The sequence below is a fragment of the Chrysemys picta genome, chromosome 4, assembly GCF_011386835.1.
Source record: "Chrysemys picta bellii isolate R12L10 chromosome 4, ASM1138683v2, whole genome shotgun sequence".
NCBI lineage: Eukaryota > Metazoa > Chordata > Testudines > Emydidae > Chrysemys > Chrysemys picta.
In genome coordinates, this window is record NC_088794.1 from 5,271,684 (window position 1) to 5,286,543 (window position 14,860).

The window sequence follows — 14,860 nt, forward strand, 5'->3', positions numbered from 1 at the left end:
GTGTGTTGGGAAATTGGAGAGGTTTCAGGGAAGAGCTGCAAGAATGATTCAAGGTTTGAAAAAACCTGCTTTATACTGAGAGACTTGGAGCTCAATGCATTTACTTAACAAAGAGAAGGTTGATCATAGTCTATAACTACTAAGGAAGAAAATAACAGATAGGAGAGGCCTCTTGAGTCTAGCAAACAAATGTAGAACAAGATCCAATGTCTGGAAATTGAAGTTAAATTTATTTTTAATTGAAAATAAAATTCAGATTTTACAGTCAGGGTAACTGACCTGGAACAGCTTCCGAAGTGAATTGGTAAATTCATCATTATTTGAGGTCTTTAAATTGCAATTGGATTTCCTTCTAAAACATCTGCTCTTCTTAGTTCAACCACAAACTACTTGGTTTGATAATGAGCTGCTCCTTACCAATTATGGATGAATAATTTCCTCCACAGCAGGAATTATTGAATGGAATTTTCTGGCCAGGTGTTATGCTGAAAGCCAGACTAGAAGATGATTATTGTGGTTGCTGCTGGCCTTGAAATCTAATAATTTGTTAGGAAGAAATTTCTGTTGTTCCACAATTGTCCATTTGGGGTTCCTGGAACCTTCTTATGGAGTATCTGGTATTGGCCACTCTCGGAGACAGGATAGTAGACTAAATGGTCCTCTCTGCTCTGGTCAAGTGTGACAGTTCTTATGTTCCTAGCAGTAATTGTACAGCAGCCAGTCTGCAATTGTATCATAAGTTGTCATGTGACATGAAAAGTCAGAAACCTGTCAGTTCCACTTAGAAGTTGTGAAGTGAACATGAGGTTCTGAGACTTAAAAAAAATACAATACAGAATATTTTTAACTTGCCATTTTTTAAAATTAAGGAAAGTTTTAAAACATTTAAATATATGCACATTCCATTTCAGCAGGCTCTCACCATGTTTTTATTTCATGTTAAAGGCTTCCTTTAGGCCCTCCAGTGCCCGTGTTTCAGTTATTTTTCCCCAGTCTCTTGGGAGATCTGCTGGCTTAGCATTATAACTTTTAGCTAACTGGTGATTGAACTTCTGAAAAACAAACTTCCAGTAATCAGAAGCCTCAATGCTGGGATCTGCCTGAATGCGCCAGTCTGGGTAATAGACGCGATAATCTTTGTAGGGATGATGTTTCCCTTTTGTGTCTAAATTTCGGAATGTGTTCTCAGAAACCACTTCAGATGAGCATATATCATAGACAAGTTTTTGTGTATCAAGACACCTGTAACTGCATAATCCTTGTGGCCGATGCACAGATGCAAAATGCTCCTTGTGGTCACTGCCTCCTGCTTCACAGGGGACTTTACAAAATGGACACTGCTTCCCACAGCCAAACACTCGCTTAAAAATTACATCCTGGGGTTTTAATGACAGATTGGAAAGTTTGGTGTGAATATCCAAACCACCAAATTGGGATAAGATTTCTTGTTCCAGATCCAGAAGAAAGGTTTGAATATTAGCACAAAACTGGCCTGTTTTTGCTGTGTTTTTAAACTGTATCCCAACTAAGTTGTTCTTGGAAATGACTAGGTCCTGCTGCAGCGCTTCACAAAAGTTGTTTAAAAATGCTAAGGCTGTGGTGTTTTTTTCATTTTTGGAGCTTTCCAAAACTTCCCTCACTTTCTTTACTATTGTAGATAGAATCTTTTTCTCCAACTCTCCCAAATGCTTAGTTTCCCTGTAATGATCCATAATATGTCTCTGAATCCAGGTTTTGACAAATTCTTTATAGTTTGTAATATATTTCACATAGTTATCAAAATTCATCTCCTCCAGAAGCTTTTTCTGTACAGCGAACTGGAAGAATGTCCGGCTGCCATATTCAATGAACTCTGCCTTGTTGAGAATGTCATCTACTATCTCTGTTCCTAGTCTTTTGTTGATATAATCCACCAAGGCGGGTTTGAGACATTGATCACAGAAATCCCTGGCCCTTGTTTGGTTCTCATCTTTTTCCAAATACAGGTCAGTAAATGTGGAGAAATACTGAGGTTTCAGTTTCTCTAAACGACACTGAGGATCATTTTGTTTGATAAAATGATCATGCATCTTCTGAAAGCTCCAAGCTGCCTTCCCCAAAATATGAATTTTCAGCTCAACTTCAAAGCAAGCAGTAGTGCCAAGTTTTTTAACATCCTCCTGTTGGAGCCTTTTGTTGATTATGTTCAACAATTCTGTGCAATAGATTTCATCATAGTCCACTTTGGAATTTACCTTTTCTTCAGTGTATCTTTTACCCTCATCTATTAAGGATTTAGCAAGTTCTTCTGTGTGAACAGCTGTTTCACATTCCCCTATTAACAACAGTTTTTTCATAGTTTTGATCCATGCTGAATCTAGATACTCCTTTTTCATTCTGAAATTGTCAATTCCATGAAACAACAAACTACCTGATTCCTGTAGCTTCTGCCTGACGGCACTCCCTCGATTTGCCAGGTCCTTTCTCAACTGGGACTCCATCTCTCGATAAATTTCACGTTTCTGTAAACTGCTGAACTCCAACTCTGACAGTGTTTCTCTCCACATGTTTTCAAATTCTAATTTCAGTTCCTCATGCTCTAGTTTATGTTTTTTGTTCCTACATTCATCCAAGACCCTGTCAACTTTCCCTTCAATTATCTGCATGTATGAGGTCTGGATGTTTTCTGTCTTGACCTGGCCTTTTCGAATTCGAATTGCTTCCTCGCACTTGTTCTCGGAGTAGCTCTCAAGTTCATTTTTGAGGCAGTTTGCACTCCTGATAAAATCTTCTCTGTACTTTTCTATCAGGTGCAGATTCGAAACTCCACTTTCAAAATAATCTTGTAAATTATCCAAAACTTTTTGTTTCTCGTGCTGCAGTTTTTCCTGAGCCTCATTTTTCAACATGGATAAGGCACCAGCCTGTAGTTTTTCTAATGTCTGATTCTGAATGACAGTTTCCTTTTCAGATACCCAGAGATGTATCTCTTTGCGGAAATGCCAGTCCCAATCGGAATACTTCATAGACAGCTGGTTATAGGCTTCAGCTACAAGGCTGTTTCTGAAACTGAAGATGAAGTTCTCGTGTTTTACAGCATTCCACAGGCTCTCCACCCATTTGACAAACTGGGGAATGTCCTTAGGGGTTCTATTATGTGACCGTTGCTTTATCAAATCAAACAGGTATTTCTTTAGCTCACACACACTCTCACTGTATCCCATGTTCACTGGAGCCATGGGAGGGACTCCGTGCCACAGCCCAGGGATGTACCAATTGTGTTTCTCTGCATCATAGTCCATAATAGATGAAAAATTCACTTTTTTACATTGGTTTTCCATCCTGGCTGCAGCTATGGTCATTTCATTCAGCTGCTCTAGGAGGTGATTCCTGTCCCTCATGTTTTGGTCATGCGCAGACACATCACTGACATTCTGATGTACAAATTGGCAGTTGGGTTTTTGCCCTATTTCCTCCATTCGGAGAAAGGCATGGACCACAATTTGCAGAACATCTTTCATTTCTGTGGCATTCTCCATGGCCATGTTAACGATGGTTATGTCACTTAACCCAATCACCAGGGTGGCCAGCTCATTGTCGTGTTGATAACTGTCCTCCAGCCTGGCCAGTTCTTGGGCTTTCAAGCCTTCTGTGTCTATCACCAGGATGAAATCACAGCCCAGCTCCTGCTGAAAGTTCTCTGCCACTTTAATGAGCGTCATGAAGGCTCCTCGCGTACATCGGCCACTGCTCACTGCAAACTGCAGGCCAAACATGGTGTTGAGGAGAGTGGATTTCCCTGTGCTCTGCACTCCCAGCACCGTTAGAACCACCATTCTGGACCTTCCCCCAAGCTTGGCATGGAGCTGAGTCAGAACATCTGTTACCCACTGCAGTGGGATGTTGGATGAATTTCCATCTAGCAGTTCCATAGGAAACCCTTCCAGCATCAGGTCAGCTGCTATGCCTGGGAGATGGGTGAATTGTCTTTGGCATTTTGCCTTGTCTCCTTCTTTAACCATTGAGCATTCAGCTTCATAAAACTGCCCCAGCTCACGCATGAAATGCTCAACCCCTAAGGAAGTGGTAGATATTAATTTATCCAGCATGGCTAGCGCTTGTGGGTCATCTCCTGCCATTTTACTTTTCCCTTTATATTGATCCCGTAGTTTAAAAAGATTATCTCGAGCAGTGTGATCCAGGCTAAACTTCATCCATTTCAGAAAGTAATGTTTCTCCACTGAAGGCAATTGTTCTATTCCATTAACAAATTTAATCAGTCCATCAGTAAGGCCACATTGATCCTGCTGTCTACGTAATTCCAACCGTTTCTCTCTCAGTTGACATTTATAGTCTTCGGTGGCAGTCTCCCCTTGCTTTCTCATTCTGCACAGTTCTTTTTCCACTTTAGCCAATTTTTCCCAGAGATCCCCCTGCAGCCTCAGCATTTCCGTCTTGTACTTTGCCACATCTTTTATTTCCACAGTGATTTCTCTAGCCCGCTCGCTTGCACTCTGACATTCCTTTCGGTCCTCATCTACCTGGATTCCTAGTTCACGTGCGGTCACAGCCATGACTTCCAAATTCATTCTCTTGGAAGGTGAACTCGTTATGTTTTTTATGGCAGATTTCAGTTTTTGCACAAATCCTGCATTATTTGTGGTGCTGTCTTTCTTCAGTAGTTGTGATTTGCTCAGATTCAGCACTGGAACCAACTTATTAAGGAATCCCAATGTTTCCTTGGGATTTCCATTCTTGCAATTGAGAATGAAGTAGTATTTAGTGGCTGATCCCTGCAGAGATGATAACCATGCATATTGCCTCTCACTGATGCTCTCAGTAACTATGAACACTGCTGAAGAGACGACAGTTATAAAGCTAAATTGCAGCCAGTGGGACTCAATGTCTCCGCGCAGGTTTGTAACCGCGACGGGTTCTGGGAAAAGATCTGAATTCTCCCTCCCACAAGGGAAATACCAGGAAATCTCAACCAGCCCATCTGCGATTTCCCGAGGGACATGCCCAGACTCCATGTCATGATGGATAAAGAAATTGTGGTGCTGCTCAGAGGGGCTGAGAACCTCATTGAGGAGTTTGGACTTGGAGAAGCTGCAGCTCCCCAACCGCACAAAGGAAATGGTTGGCATTGCTGTGAGCACCAGGCTCTCCTCTCTGAACCCTCTGCTCTCTGCCACGGAGTGCGGCCTCCACTTGCTCACAATGTCCCTCATGGCCCACAGCATTAGGGTGCACTTGGGGGTGTTGATGCAAGGTAGCAACAGAGGGAGGGAAAACTGGCACATGGACATTTTGGACAGGATCTCCTGCTGTAGGAAACTGTCTGAGCAAAGCAGAACAGCACAGAGAAGATCGAGGGGGTGCAGAGACTCTCTGATGTCAGTGTCACTAAAACTAAAAACATCTCCACCTGCAATCTGTGCCTCCTCACTGCCACCTTCATCATCACATGCTCTTTGCACAAGGCTTGTGTTTCTGGCTGTCCCATTCAGAGTCATTAGTTTCCTCAGGAAATGCCACGGTAAATCCTCTAACATCTGAGGAGTCCAGTTTTCTTTACTTTCTGAGCCAATTTCCAGGACATCCCGCAGCCCGAGCTTCGTGCTTTGGTATTCCTGCAGGTTTAGCTTAGAAAGGAGTCCGTGAAAAGCTTTATTTTTCTCTGTAAAACAAAATGAAAATAGGATTCTCATGACTTTCAGAAGTTAGATATTCCCAGACAGAACATTTTTAGAGATGGAGTTAATGTGGTAAAATCTTAATAATTTAAAAGAAAAATTCCATTGGTGGCTAGTAATTAGGGGTTAATGGAGTTAAAGCTAATAAACTAATCCCCCTTTTCTATTTCTTTAATTAACCTTTTCCACAGGGGTTCTCAACCTTTTTCTTTCTGAGCTACCCCCCCCCCCAACATGCTATTAAAACACCACAGCCCACCTGTGCCACAATAACTGGTTTTCTGCATATAAAAGCCGGGGGTGGCATTAGGGGTAGCAAGCAGGGCAATTGCCTGGGGCCCCACACCCCGGGGACCCCCACAAAGTTACATTGCTCAGGCTCCAGTTTCAGCCCTGGGTGGCAGAGCTTCAACTTTCTGCCCTGGACCCCAGCGAGTCTAGTGCTGGCCCTGCTTGGAGGCCCCCCACTGAAACCTGCTCAAGGCCCCCTAGGGGACCCCGAACCCCCGGTTAGAACCACTGCTTTATAGCATATACTTTTCTTTACCCCCTTCTCTCCAGCAGCCATATGAGGGAATGGGGTGGGGTGGGGAAGGAGAGGAAGGAGAGTCTGGCAGTGCTCCCACCTTCTTTATAGCAGTACCTTAGAGCGCAGTCTCTGGAGGGAGGTGCTGGTGGGGCTGGTTGCCCTCAGCCCTTACGGGTACATGTAGACTGGAGCTCAAGGTGTAATTTGAAGCTTGAGTAGACATAGGCACGCTAGCTTTGTTCAATCCAGTGTGATAAAAATACAAGTGTAGCCACAGTGGCAGGGGTTGTGGGGATGCCTGAGTACAATCCCATCTGAGATCCTAGGTAGGTACTCAGGCAGCTAGCCCACACCACTGCAGTTAGCGTCTACCTTTAGTGTGCTCGCTTGATCAAAGCTAACGTGGGTATATCTACCCAAGCTGGACATTACACTTTGAGCTCCAGTGCAGTCAGGCCCTAAAAGAGCTCCTCTCTCCATTGAAAGTATAGAGTGGTACTGAGGTCAGAACATGCATACGGGATGCCTTTTCAATCCTCTTGGCACAGAATCAGAGTAATCCTAGAAAGCAAGTGCAGGTACAGCCCCAGTGCAAAGCTCCATCCCCACCTCAGGAGCAGCATGAGGGGCCCAATTGGAGGAAGACGAGATAGAGTGAATGAGGAATTGTCTAAGGTGTCACTCTCCTGGTAGGGACCTGTGACCAGGAAGCAGTAGGTCCATGACAGTGAAGTGAGTAAGCAGTGAAAAGAGTGGCCGGGAGGCCTGTGACAGGGAGGTGGGGAGCAGGGCACTGGGATTTCTCAGCTCTTTATTTTTCCCAGGTGGGAGTAGGGTGTGAGAAAGCAGAGTGGTGACTGTCTGCTCCTTTTCACTAGGAGCAGAGGAATAATGATAGGAGTTGCAGCTACTCAGAGGAGAGGAATGTATTTATTGAAGGAGAGGAAAAGCCCCAAATTGATTAGTTGGTTAGTTGATTTTATTGGGACATCAATCCAATCAGGAAGTGAATGTGGGGGCAGGGGTGCAAGGAGAAAGGGTAAAATTGTAGAGAGGTTCTCACATTGTTAACTGGGTTTTCTCTCAAGGCAGATGGGTGACCTGAGAGGCCAGAAATTAACTTGATTTTTATCTCTTTTTTTAGCGAAGGTGTCACATGGCATATTTTATTGTTGGATTTTGTTTTTTAGTTTGCTGGTCTTTGCACTCACTGTTACTCCTTGGTAGGTCTGAAACTTCAGAGTCAGGTTAAGATGCAATTAGTCAGAGGAGTGTCAGTGGGGAGCCTCAGCTCTGTAAGTATGCAGGAGATTTGTGGTCTGCAATGGCAGAGAGTCCTTAACTGTATGGAGTTGGAATGGCCATCAGAGATAGACAGTGGGGGGCTAAATCATAGAATCATAGAAGATATGGGTTGGAGGAGACCTCAGGAGGTCATCTAGTCCAACCTCCTGCTCAAAGCAGGACCAACCCCAATAGATGTATATATGTGGGTGGTTTGGTAATTCACTGTTTAAGGCCTGTTATCCACAAAGGGACCTGGGCGTTGCAACACTCAGCATTGCAACACATAATTTTTAGGTACCCTGCTGCCCACTGGACTCCTCAGCTCCGAGCTAGGATCCCAGGCTCCCTTTATAATGCATGGGGAGCGTAGACACCTAGGAATGGGATTCACAGAACCAGCATGCTGAGCAGGGAGCCAAAATGAAATGCTGTTGAAAAGGGTGGGGCCTAAACCCTGTCCCTCAAAGGTAATTAGACACTTAACTCTGGGCCAGAGAGAGACGCCTGTATCTGCTCAGGAGTCTCAGCTGTAAACCCCTGGGCTCAGGCAGCCCAAAGCCAGGGACTGTCAGCCTGCCGCCCGGAGTGGAGTGGAGCAGAGGGGACGGAGTCCCTGCTTGCCGCTCAGCTGCTCTGCAGCAGAGGAAGGGTGGGGGGCTAGGACCAGGGAGAAGGTAGCTACTCGCTCTATGTGGGTAGCGGTGTGGGGGGGGATCCTGTTTACCCCCTCCCCAGCTCTACTGTGCTCACAATTTACCTCTGGCCCTCCCTTGCTCCAGGGACCAACCCTAACTCCCACCCCCTGTGCTTTTGCCCCCGGCCCCTGCCTTGCTCCAGCTGGGGTCCAATCCTCCCCCCCATGCCCTGCTGTGCCCTTGCCCCTCGCCCAGGCGGATTTACCATAAAACACAGGGTGCCCTGGGACGGGACCCCTCAATGACAGGGTGCCCCAGGGCTGGGCAGAAGCTTGGTCCTGCCGGCTCCTGGGGCTCCTGCTGCAGGCTCCGCCCACCCCCACTGGCAGCTGAGCTCCCCCCTCCCAGAGCGCGCCATGTCCCTGCTCCTCCCCCACCCTCCCAGCACTTTTCCCGCCGCCAAACAGCTGTTTGCTGGCACTCAGGATGCTCCAAGAGGGAGGGGGAGGAGCGGGGCTGCAGTACGCTCAGGGGGCGGGGACTTGGGGAAGGGGTGAGATGGGGTCAGGGCAGAGGTGGAGCAGGGGTGGGGAAGGGCCTTTGGGAAAGGGGTGGAAAGGGGCCCCCACGCTCCCCCTACATATATCCTCCCAGCCCCACAACGCGAGCCCCAACTTATGCGAGCCCCCTTCACACACACCCAGCCCCCTGCCTTCCCTGACACCTGCACCCCCTCACATACACCTGGCCCTGATTCCTGCTCCCCGCCCCACATTCCCACCTCCACCCTGAGCACCAAACAGGAGCTGCCCCACGTAAGCGCTCCACACCCCAACCCCCTGCCCCAGCTCTGAGCCCCCTCCCACATCCTAACTCCTGGCCAGACCCTGCACTCCAACCCCCAGCCTGCTCCTGCACCCTAACTCCCTTCCAGACCCTGCACCCTCAGCTCTGAGCCCCCTGCCACATCCTAACTCCTGGCCAGATCCCTCACCCCAACGTTTTTTTACATTTTTTAATAAGCGCTCTTATCCAAAGCACTTTACAATAGTTACCTAACTTTACAAAGAGTATCTGGAAAGATCATTAAGTGATCTGCTGAGACCCTCAGCAATTTTTAAGTGGTCTGTGGAAAAATAAGTTAGACTACAAAACCAATCAAGGTACCTCACTTTATTTTCATTTTCTTCCTATTTCTTATAGGAGGACAATGAAGAACAAAAGAATGAACGACGGGGAGGAGATAAGCGAGAATGTTCTTTTTCTTGGCTGGGTCCCAAGGGGGGCTGAGCACAGGGCCCCACTAACTCTAAATCCACCACTGTCCTGCCATATGAAAAAGCTATATAAGATGGGGAGTGACATCACGCCTCACCCAAAAAGAGTCCTGGAAACACCCAAGGAACAAAGACTGACCTGGGGGAAGTGCAGGACCCAGGCTAAAGGGTTTTCTAGCCTGTGAAGGAAAAACCTGAGGGTTCCAAGATGTAACGCAAGTGCATCTTGCCCCTTAAGAATCTGCGGCCTGCTTATATCATTTAGTTTGTGTGTTTAGTTTATTTGCTAGGTAATCTGCTTTGATCTGTTTGCTATCCCTTATAATCACTTAAAATCTATCATTTGTGGTTAATAAACTTATTTTTGCTTTATCTAAACCAGTGAGTTGGAGTGAAGTGTATGGGAATCTTAGCTCATCAGGGGCAAAAGGCTTTTGCGTATTCCTCTCCACATTGAGGGAAGAGGTGAATTTTATGAGCTTACGCTGTACAGTTCCCTGTGCAGCGCAAGACAGTAAAATTTTGGGTTTATACTCCAGAGGGGGTGCATGCCTGAGGAGTTGAGAGTTGCCCTAACTGTAGCTTTCCTATACAAGGGCTGGTCAGAGAGCCTGAATGTAACTACACCTGGATGTGTCCCTACCTGTATGTATGCTGGGGAAAGTGCAGGCTGGAGGGCTTTGCAGCTGGTCCCAGGAATATAGTGTGAGAGGAAGCCCAGTGTGGTGGGTCAGGGGGGCTCAGTGGTACCCCAGTTCCAGGTGGCACCCTGGGAGGGGGAAGCTGTCACAATGGGTTGGGCCTGCCCTCAAACGGCCAGCATTATCTGGTACACAATTGTAGTAACATGTTAAGGAGGGGATAGTACCTTCAGCACTTCCTTTTTCTGAGAACATAGTGCCTCCTAAATTCTCGGGTTCATTCTCCATACTTGAAGATCCTAGAAAGGAAACCACATTTAAAACCTTCTCAGATCCTTAAAGACTTTTTTGATGTTCCTGTATTCTTAATAGTTATATACTCTCCTTTCAAAATGATGAAGATGCCCCAAGAAGCTTTTTCTACAGTAAAAATAAAGCTAATGAAAATTCAAACACTGTGCAGGAAATGCTAACCACGGGGAACAGGAAGTCAAAATGTGGTTTGTTGTTATGTATTGTCGATTGAACGTTCTAATTCTGTAGAGAGGTTCCCGAATTATTCATTGGGTTTTCTTTCAAGAAAGATAGGTGACCTGCGAGGCCAGAAATTAACTTGATTTCTACCTTTTTCTTTTGTGAAGGTGTCACAAGGTATTACATTTTAATTGTGGATTTTGATTTTTTAATTTTGGTCTTTGCACTTGTAGTTACTCTTTATTAGGCCTGGTAAGTTAAGTTAACTGCAGTTCAAAGAAAGTCTCAGATCTGTAACCATGCAAGGGATTTACATTCAGGGCCAATTCAGACATAGGGTCCTTAATTGGATCTCTCTGAAGGCTGTTCCAACCATGAGCAGACTATATAAGGAGGGAGTGACTAGAGACCTGAGCACTCTGCAGCAGATATTACAGTTCTGTGTAATATCCCAGGCGAGTCTTACTCATTCCACTCTGCACTCCCTGAGCCAGTCTCACTAATCAGAGGTGGAGAGCTCCAGTCAAATGAGTCTGTAGATGGCCCAGGAAGTGCTTGTACCTGCCCTGAGAATAGCCATATGGAAAGCTCTACCAAGGGACAGACTATGGGGGAAAACAAGCTACTCATGACTTATTTCCACAGCCCATCCTCTCATCCTGCCCCTTTTCCCCATCCACTGGTGAGTGCTGCTGCTCCCTTCTCCCTCCACCATTCCCCTGGTGGCTCACCTTCTGTCCCCTCTTCCAGTTCTTCTCTGGTGTCTCCCTTAGAGTCCTGAGAAATAACTAGGAGAAACAGGATTACATTTAAGGAAAGAAAAGATTAGGCTCAATATTCAGAAAAACTTCCTGACAGTGAGACCTATGAGGCCGTGGAATCATCTTCCTAGGAGGAAGGTTGGGAGCCCCATCACCTGGGCCATAGAAAATTAGGACTGGATAAACACTTGGCGGATAGACAGTATGCAAAACTCCTAGGCTTTTGCAAGTCTCCCTGCCAGAAAAATCCCCACCTGTTCCTGGCTGTTTTTGGGCTTAGTGATGCTTTCATTTTGTTTCTCTGTTTGAAATGTTGCTAGATGCTAACCTCATCTTTGTAACAAACGAATTGGCTGCTGATTAAATCTTCCCTTGGGCCTTGTCTCTACTAGGAAAATTAAAAACATAGATCAGCACCAATACAGGGCAACTGGTTTTAACAACAGCGAGGGATGTTTTTTCAGTTCGCAGTCTGGTAGCGGGCGGTGTGTTGTGAGAGAAGCAGAGCCTTTGATGAAAGCTGAGCCCTGATTAGGGGGTGAGGCAGCCCCGATTAGGGAGCCTAGCAAGGCAGCCATGCAACCAGCCAATGGCACACGAGCAGCAACACAGAAGCCAGAAAACAGAGCTGACAACAGGGAAGTTTGAGTGGTAGTTTGCGGGAAGGTGTGTGTGGCTCTTTGTGTGTGTTGTTGTTGTTTTGATAGGTGCTTACAGAAGCAGCCATGATAGTGAGACAATGAAGAGGAGGGATGTGGAAGCTGCGGGATGTATATCATTCTGAAGAGGGTACCTGAAAGCTGCTGCTTTTTCATGCCTGCTAGATTTGATGGCAGAGCTGATCCAAGGTTTGGAGATGCTGTTAGAAGCCATGGTTGAGTTGAAAATGGAATAGTTCTGTAATAACGACTGGAAATTAGCTCTAGCAGTGCACTGGGGTTCATGAAAACTGGGTGTTAGTTCCCATGGGGTTGAGACAGGGCCAGCTCCAATAATGCTGCCAAAACTGAACTGCAGCTCTGGCTCATTCACACCTTCCCGGCTCACTGTTTCCAAGCTGCTGCGGCTCTGTCCCTCCTTTTACCCATCTTTATAGCCGTGTTTTGCTAGTTAGAGACCAGCATGTCCTGAGGGGAGTGGGGACCACGCTGCTGAGACAGCTGTTCCTTTTCTAAGCGGGAATGGGGAGATCTGCATGCAGAGGGTCCCTCCCTTGAGCAATCCACCTCACCTCTGTCTCTGTACATTTCAGTTATGAATGATGGAATTTCCCCACCCCCCCATTAAGCCCCACCCCCATTTTTTAGGATTGCGGACGTTGTATTAAAATCAAAGGAAATGTGAAAAATCAAAGGCTCCTGTGAAAGTTAATGCTGCTTCAGGCTGTGTTCATTTTGGGGGTGGACTTACTGCTGGTGGTCAAGGGTGGGGGAGCTGCAATTCCCAACCCCACCTCCTTGGGGTTCAGAGATTATATTGCAAAGGTGGCTCACCCCATAATGTCCCCACAATGGAAATGGAAGCGTATGTCACAGAGTCTCTTCTGCACCCAGATCCCGGAGGAGCATTCCCACCCCACCACCAAGCCCCTCCTGAGAATTCAGGATTTGGCCCACAGATTTGTATTTTAAGTTTTCCAATCTTTTTAAATAGCTAATAGTATAGTACTTACTCTTTTTTGTTGGAAGCTAAACTGATCACAGCTCTTAAAGAGGTGTCTGTTCAGCTGGGTTTGCCTTGTGCCGTAAAAATAAAGAGTCAATAGGAATCTGAAAGTAAAATTATTTCAGGGAGGTTGGGTCACAGCCTTTCCTTTGCAATTATCAGAAACCACACAGCTGCAGAGTGTCAGCAAACAAAACCCACCTCCTAACTGGAACTTGGGCTGATGCCCAGCACCATGGGTGTGCCCGGCTTAGGGTGCAAATTATTTGAGCTCAGTTTCATGGCACAGCCCGAGTCCAGTGCAGTGTCAGGCTGTCTTTCATCTCAAAGCAGGCAGGCTTCTAGCATTTGTGTACAAGCACTTGAAAAACTTATCTGTAATAGAGCCCGGACTGTGGCCTTGCAGGGAACAAAACTGATTACATTTTCTGATGGCCTTCTTTGCCTCCCTCGAGAGCCACAGATCTTGAGTTCAAAGGGAGCCCGCCAGAGATCCCAACCCCAGAGCAGACACATCCTACATCAGCATCATTTCAGGTTGATGGTGGATGAAGGGAACGCCCTCACAAACACTGAGTGAGTTCGCCACCAATCCAATGAAGTCACAGTGCTCAGATGTGTTAAAGGAGGATATTGATATAATAGGCATCACAGAAACCTGGTAGAGTGGGGACAATCAATGGGACACAATCATTCCAGGGTACAAAATATATCAAAAGGACAGAACAGGTCATGCGTGGGGGGAGTGGCACTATATGTGAAAGAAAATGTAGAATCAAATGAAGTAAAAATCTTAAATGAATCCACATGTTCCATAGAATCTCTATGGATAGTAATTCCATGCTCTAATAAGAACGTAACAGTACGGATCTATTATCGACCACCTGACCAGGACAGTGATAGAGACAATGTAATGCTAAGGGAGATAGGAGAGGCTATCAAAATAAAGAACTCAATAATAATGGGGGATTTCAATTATCCCCATATTGACTGGGTACATGTCACCTCAGGACGAAATGCAGAGACAACATTTCTAGATACTTTAAATGACTGCTTCTTGGAGCAGCTGGTACAGGAATCCACAAGGGGAGAGTCAATTCTTGATTTAATCCTGAGTGGAGCGCAGGAGCTGGTTGAAGAGGTAACTATAACAGGACCGCTTGGAAACAGTGACCATAATATAATAACATTTAACATTCCTGTGGTGGGAAGAATACCTCAACAGCCCAACACTGTGGCATTTAATTTCAGAAAGGGGAACTATGCAAAAATGAGGAAGTTAGTTATACAGAAATTAAAAGTTACAGTGACTAGAGTGAATCCTTGCAAGCTGCATGGACACTTTTCATAGTAGAGGCCCAACTTAAATGTACACCCCAAATTAAAAAACACAGTAAAAGAACTAAAAAAGAGGCACCGTGGCTTAACAATCATGTAAAAGAAGCAGAGAGAGATAAAAAGGCATCTTTTAAAAAGGGGAAGTCAAATCCTAGTGAGGTAAATAGAAAGGAGCACAAGCACTGCCAAATTAATTGTAAAAATGTAATAAGAAAAGCCAAAAAGGAGTTTAAAGAACAGCTAGCCAAAAACTCAAAAGGTAATAACAACATGTTTTTTTAAGTACATCAGAAGCAGGAAGCCTGCTAAACAACCAGTGGGGCCCCTGAACGATTGAGATACAAAAGGAGCACTTAAAGACGATAAAGTCAATGTAGAGAAACTAAATGAATTCTTTGCTTCAGTCTTCATGGCTGAGGATGACAGGGAGATTCCCAAACCTGAGCTGTCCTTTGTAGGTGACAAATCTGAGGAATTGTCACAAATTGAAGTGTCACTAGAGGAGGTTTTGGAATTAATTGATAAACTTAACAGTAACAAGTCACTGGGACCAGATGGCATTCACCCAAGAGTTCTGA

At 45.6% G+C, this 14,860-nt stretch overlaps 1 protein-coding gene across 2 annotated transcripts; it reads right to left on the minus strand.

The window, feature by feature from the left end:
- Nucleotides 1–211: 211 nt before the first annotated feature.
- LOC135983303 (up-regulator of cell proliferation-like) lies at nt 212–13,065 on the minus strand. Of its 2 annotated transcripts, XM_065594192.1 has the most exons (5): nt 12,952–13,065; nt 12,073–12,176; nt 11,250–11,306; nt 10,272–10,343; nt 212–5,659 (listed from the first exon to the last, which is right to left on the minus strand). In XM_065594192.1, the coding sequence occupies exons 2-5, from the start codon at nt 12,092–12,094 to the stop codon at nt 930–932; spliced, it is 4,881 nt and encodes a 1,626-aa protein (XP_065450264.1). In that variant the 5' UTR covers nt 12,095–12,176; nt 12,952–13,065; the 3' UTR covers nt 212–929. The 2 variants fall into 2 exon arrangements, with proteins under 2 accessions (XP_065450264.1, XP_065450265.1); XM_065594193.1 differs by lacking the exon at nt 12,073–12,176 and having other exon boundaries at nt 12,952–13,055.
- Between the last annotated feature and the right edge of the window lie 1,795 nt (nt 13,066–14,860).